The following is a 6,261-nucleotide window of genomic DNA, read 5'->3' as shown; positions in this document are numbered from 1 at the left end:
CCTCATATTTTGTATTCCCAACTGACGTATCATCTGTTAGCTACTTCTTGATTAAAGTAGCACTGCTTGATTATTCAGTGAAATATATTCAGATGTTTTTGCTATTATGTAGAATTTTTGGATTTAATATCCACATCAAACACGTAGAGCCACACTGACCTGCAAATTAGGGACTTAACATCTATGGATGTATACAGTCATCCAGCTGGAGGTACATAGTTAATGATATGAGGCCCTTCACAGGAACCACTCAACTTCCCTCGATAGCCATCGTTCCTTCCTGACCATGACGCCTCTCACAAGACTCCCTCTCTCTCACAAGACTCCCTCTCTCTAACAACACTCCCTCTCTCTCATTCACCAGATCTCGTGTGTCTAAACGACCATTATATTTCCCATGACAGTTCGTGTTCCTCATCGTCCATGGCATCTCCCGGGAGAACCCATGATTATTCTCGCCTATCTATGGCATTTAAGTATAAAGTATACAGGTGTGAAGCGTCTCCAGCCACTAGGTTGCGTGGATCACTTGTCTTCACGTCTCTTAAGGTTTATTGTGGATGAATCTACAGCCCACAGGTTCTCAGATCTTTCGCCTGGACCTCTAGCTTATCATGAGTACGACAAGTGACGGAATGTCCTCCACAGTAACTATGACACTTCGTGATCGTTCATACTACAGATTACGTGCAGTTGTCAGGTATGTGGGACCTCACGTTTCACTTAATGCATCATCATACCCAAATCGCGAACTGGTGGTTTACAAGTGGTTACCAAAGAATTTCTTCCATAAAAGGAATTGCATTTGTGGTAAGACAAAAGTCATCATTAGAAATAATAGATTTTGAAAAAAAGAAAATAAATCATTGAGAATCGATGATTTCCTGAGAATTGTTCTCACGAGATTCACATAATGTAACTCCTTTGGTAAATCTGACCGTGAAACAGCACCAACCATGTCCCTCAGCCAGAGGGAGAAATGAGAAGCAACAACATCTTTATAAACCATTTTGCCTCGATATTGAGGTTACTGTTCATGACATCAATCAGAGTAGATATGAGTTTTCGAAATGGCCACCAAAACCTAACACCTAAAATGAAGCATTTGTAACGAAAATCAGGAATGAGGAAGCACAAAAACGCGGGACACAGCTCTGGGTGTCTCCCGTCCTTCACTTTAGATATTTCATGTAACCATCAGTAGCATCTCGAACCAACTTCTCTCAAATCTGGTTTATTATTCTCTTGAACAACTCGGTTACTTAGAAACGAAACTGAAGCTGAATTTAGAGACGTCAGTGTATCTGACAATGATGGTAAAAACTTCCAAATTTAAACCTAAAAGAAAAACAACAATGTCACAGGAAATTCCACCGAGGAGTAAAAAGTCTGTAATAATCATATATATATATATATATATATATATATATATATATATATATATATATATATATATATATATATATATATATATATATATATATATATATATATATATATATATATATATATATATATAGACAAACTTGTCGGCCGTCTCAGTCACACTTCGCTTACTACCACACATCTCTCTTACAAAGTCATTTCTCCCACAATCAACCTGCTTAACACCACATATTTTCCTCGTGCATTTCCTTTCCAGGAAGACCATCCTCTCCCGTTCACGGCACAAAACTCTGACCCACATGACGCCGTCGGAACTGCTATGCCATCTTTACGTTGAGAGACAATGACATCTACTGCCACATGTTTCCTGGTTCACCCATGACCTTAGTTCCCTCTTCCGCCCTACGTCTCACTGTATCCACCATGTTTCCGTGTGTTGCCACGTCTACGTCCAGGCACCATATGCATTCTACCTCCTTTGCTCCAGGTCCTCCTCCTTCTAGCATACACTCAAGCCTTCCTGTCTGCACCTCCCTGTTGCACCTCACAACCTTTCTTCTATTCACATTAACTCTCAACTTTCCTCTTCCTCACATTCTCCCTGACTTTGTCACTAAATAATATTGGAGGTTCTGCCTGAAGTCTGAAACCGGAGTCAAGTCATCTTCAATAAACAAATGATTCACTTGCCATCCCCTCCACCCAAGCATACTGGAGACCCGCCCCTTGTCCTAATAGCCTTGCATCTGCCTCCCTCCCACCCTTGACCATAAAAAGAATAAACAATATTGGAGACATCACATATCCTTGACGCAAACTCACCCTTACTGGGAAATACTCACCCTCCTCCCTTCCTATGCATACACATGCCTGACTCTCCCAATGAAGATTCCCCACTTCATTCATTAACTTTCCATAGATCCATCCACAAGGCCTCTCTGTTACCCCTAATATACGCTTTGTCAAGATCCATAGATGCGACTCACAGCTCATCCTCTGATGTCCCGGAAGTTCCTACGCAAATAAAAAGTCACCTTCGACGATGCCGTGTTGTGATGAAAACAGAAGTTCCCTTCTTCACTCTTATGAAATCCACACACAGGCCTCTTTTTGAAGCTCACTCATTTTTGCTTCTTCTTTCACATAAACATCATTTTGTCTTTTATCAAAACTACAATATCTTTCACAGTCATGCACAGAGTTTCCACCAGCCGCACCGCTTAGCACGTTCATGTCTAACAACCTCTCCTTTGTACGCCTGTCAATTGTCACACAATCCAAAAAAGGCCGTTGATCCCCAGCCCTACTCGCCCACATATACTTACAGTATTTAACCATTTTTTTGTAACCGTTACTTTTTGATTCCATAACTCTACAAACTGTTCTACACACATGACAGAAACTCATAATGAGGATAATACGTCCGCCATCTCCACTAGAACTCCCACTGTCATATCATTTACTATTGCGTTCAGATCTCTTGACGTTTAGTTTCGATACCTTGTATCAAAACTGCCAAAACACGCACTCAGCTCTTCCCAAAAAGCATACCTCTCTTCTCCACTCCTCTCACTACCATATGCACAAGCACTAACACATATCGACCCTTGCTAGCCTACTTTCACTCGAAGTTCTTTTGCAGTTGTTCTCTCAATAACCACGAAATTTACCCCCTGAACATTCCCGAACCATACTGCCCTCTTCCCCGTTAACGTAGTTTTGCTGATAGCACGAACATCCAGTTTTCTCTCAATAAACATAGCACACAAGTCTTCTTCTTTTTTCATACTGGTAACAGCCACGCACATGTATACACCCCTGCCTGAGTCTCCAAAGGCACTATTAGGGAGATTGCATCACAGTCTATTGACGGCAGAAGTACAGTCTCATATAAGACCTACCTGTGAGTCTCTTAAAGAAAGATAAACACGTATATGATACCCTGAAGTTCCTTGATTCACCTTGGCAAATGAAACCATATCATTAGAACATAAGTATACAATTTTACAACATTTTCATATTAACTTATCCTGTCTAAGCCCATTTTCTCTATTGCAATGTTATTTACTGAATACATGCTAAGTACTTGCATCATCACATGCTTCTGTTCTCGGCTTCCATTAATGTTAACCTTTCTGGTGATAAAACACAGAATTTCCACAGGAAATATTGATAACACATAAAGACTGTCTGGGCAGCAGGTTGTGTGTGTGTGTGTGTGTGTGTGTGTGTGTGTGTGTGTGTAAAGGTAGGTTGGTGGGTGGAGGTGTAGGTATTTAGGTTCTTCATTCTTACATACGACCTCAACCCTCAACATTTACATCTTTAACTTCACTCTCTGCTCCTTAACTGTCCCTACCTAATCTTAAACCCCAGTTTATACGTCTTACACTTTAACATATCTATCTATCTATCTATCTATCTATCTATCTATCTATCTATCTATCTATCTATCTATATATATATATATATATATATATATATATATATATATATATATATATATATATATATATATATATATATATATATATATATATATATATATATATATATATATATATATATATATATATATATATATATATATATATATATATATATATATGCATAAAGTAATCATTTTCAAATATAACAGTTATCATCATCAGAATTCTATTCTCTATATAGTCAAGGTGCGCCAAGTCTGTGTTGTCGCTTACGGATCATCATATAAAGACGGGCAAAAAACATCTGTGACTTGCTCCACGGCCTTAGGAATGCTCTGGACAACCTTGGTCCATCTCAATGGGTGTGGGAGTTAACTGGACTTGTTACAGGGTATATAAAGCACGGACGCCGCTCATAGACACACAGTTGTACCCCTCCTTCTCTCTGTCAACATGAAGCTCGTGAGTACCGATTACTACAGCCACGAAGAATCACCACAGAACTCCTTGTGGTCGAGGCAAAACTATATAGAAATTTCCTTGATATTTGTTTGATATATGATAGGCTTAGATTATAAGACCACAGGAGACTGAGATAAGCAAAACTCTTGTATCATGTATCAAGACACCTACGAAGGGAACTGCAGTAGCATTTTCTGTCCTGACTACAGGTTCTCCTCGCCTGCCTCGCGGCCGTCGCCGTCGCTGGCCCTCAGTTCCGTCAGGCAAATCCTCGACAGTACGCAGTCTTGAGAGACGACCGGGTCGATGAAGGCAACGGCAACTTCCAGTACGAGTTCGAAACAGAGAACGGCATCCAGCAGAGCGCGGTGGGCCGGCCAGGCTCCGCGGGACAGAGCAACATACAGGGATCATACAGGTGAGAATTGAATGGTAATACATCACGCTCATACACACGTCTGACAACAACTTACAAACTGATGTTCATCTTGATAGTATTTTCAGACTATATTTTCCTTAATATCATGTTGATATTGACCATTTCTCTTGTAGCATATCGAAAGCAGGTCAATAAACTTCAAAAGACAATAAAAAGTACAAAAATGAAATCATTTCAATAGGAGCTGATTACTGTACGTATATAGATATCGTTATAACACTGTATGTACCTCCTCATTCAGGTTCACCCTTCCTGACGGCACTCTCGCTGAAGTTCGCTTTATCGCTGACGAGAACGGTTTCCGCGCCGAGTCCCCGCTGATCCCCACGCCCCACCCACTCCCCGCCCACGCCATCGAGCAGGTCCGCTTCGCTGAGTCCGAACGTGCCCGAGCAGGCACCCGGCGCCAGTTTTAAGGCCTTATCCCTTAAGCCCATAACACCCTCTCAAGACATATCATGCCTCTGACCGAGAACAAACCAACACTAGTGTTGTAGAGACCTGATGAACGTAGCCCTGCGGTACAAGCCGGCATGCCCAGCTGCTAAACTAAACTTCCTGAATGTAATATGTTTGTAAAAATTTATGCAAATCATACATTTCACCTTTTTTCCTTCACCTGAGAGGTCATTACAAGCAAAAAACTTGATATCCTAACCTCCACAACAAATCAGATTAAAGATGTTTTAACAGTCGGGTGAAAACAGATACAATTTTGACTACACTGAACTTGTCACTGTAAGTAACTACTGTGGTACAGGATTACGTCTGGTGAGGAAAACCAGCTCTTAGTGCAGATGTGGGACCTAACCTGGTGAGCGCCAGACATACAGTATCAAGCGTAGATAGTCTTACAAATATCATGAACATGTAAACACTTCATAATGGTAAACTACTTTTTTTTCGACTGATAGTTTAACTTTGACTTAACGTTGAGGACCTTAGCGACCCTGGCTATCGTGAAGCTCAAAACCCAAATCATGAGCCAGCATCATCATCACTGTCAGCTGGGGAAGCCAGTAATACTTAGTATCTTGATGGAGAATCAGTGACTGGGAGTGACAAACCCCTCATCATGATATCACTGAAGACACTTCAGTCTTCACTAACTTAACTGGTATTTGTCTCCAGTTTGCCTGACACTTCGAGAACTAATGTGAACACGACGAGGTAATATTAAGACGGAATACAGTTATCACGGCAACCAAGATCGATGAAGTCACTCCCTTGGATTAATGTCTCATCGAAAACTGTTAAACGTAATAAACGAAAAAGGAGTTTTACAAGTTATTTTGGACCACCAATTATGATCAGAGGTTACGTCATCAATGTAGTGATCGATGATTTCACTCAATATGTATGAGTAATCATCTACCAGTAGTTACCTATTTGTACACAATGGGGGCAAGTCCCTGCTATGGGGAAACATTCCTTGAACTCTCTTACCTTCGATTACGTTCCATCACGAGGCAGGTTAGCTCACAGTAAGAAAATTTAGAAATAGGAATAACGGGAAATAAAAGATACATATTAATGTAATTATGT

The 6,261-nt window shown here is 40.5% G+C and overlaps 1 protein-coding gene across 1 annotated transcript; it reads left to right on the top strand.

The window, feature by feature from the left end:
• Positions 1-4,237: 4,237 nt before the first annotated feature.
• LOC139766890 (cuticle protein AM1199-like) lies at positions 4,238-5,318 on the top strand. Its single transcript, XM_071695901.1, has 3 exons — positions 4,238-4,277; positions 4,487-4,695; positions 4,958-5,318. Exons 1-3 carry the CDS (start codon positions 4,269-4,271, stop codon positions 5,130-5,132), a joined length of 393 nt encoding a protein of 130 aa, XP_071552002.1. The 5' UTR covers positions 4,238-4,268; the 3' UTR covers positions 5,133-5,318.
• The last annotated feature ends 943 nt before the right edge of the window (positions 5,319-6,261 follow it).

The sequence above is a fragment of the Panulirus ornatus genome, chromosome 58 (genome assembly GCF_036320965.1).
Source record: "Panulirus ornatus isolate Po-2019 chromosome 58, ASM3632096v1, whole genome shotgun sequence".
In the NCBI taxonomy this organism is placed as follows: domain Eukaryota; kingdom Metazoa; phylum Arthropoda; class Malacostraca; order Decapoda; family Palinuridae; genus Panulirus; species Panulirus ornatus.
This window is presented reverse-complemented; position numbering and strand designations above follow the sequence as displayed.

Excerpts from the sequence above, each read along its gene's own strand:
- LOC139766890 (XM_071695901.1), top strand. Across the intron at positions 4,696-4,957 it reads AACATACAGGGATCATACAG|GTTCACCCTTCCTGACGGCA; the intron begins GTGAGAATTGAA and ends CTCCTCATTCAG.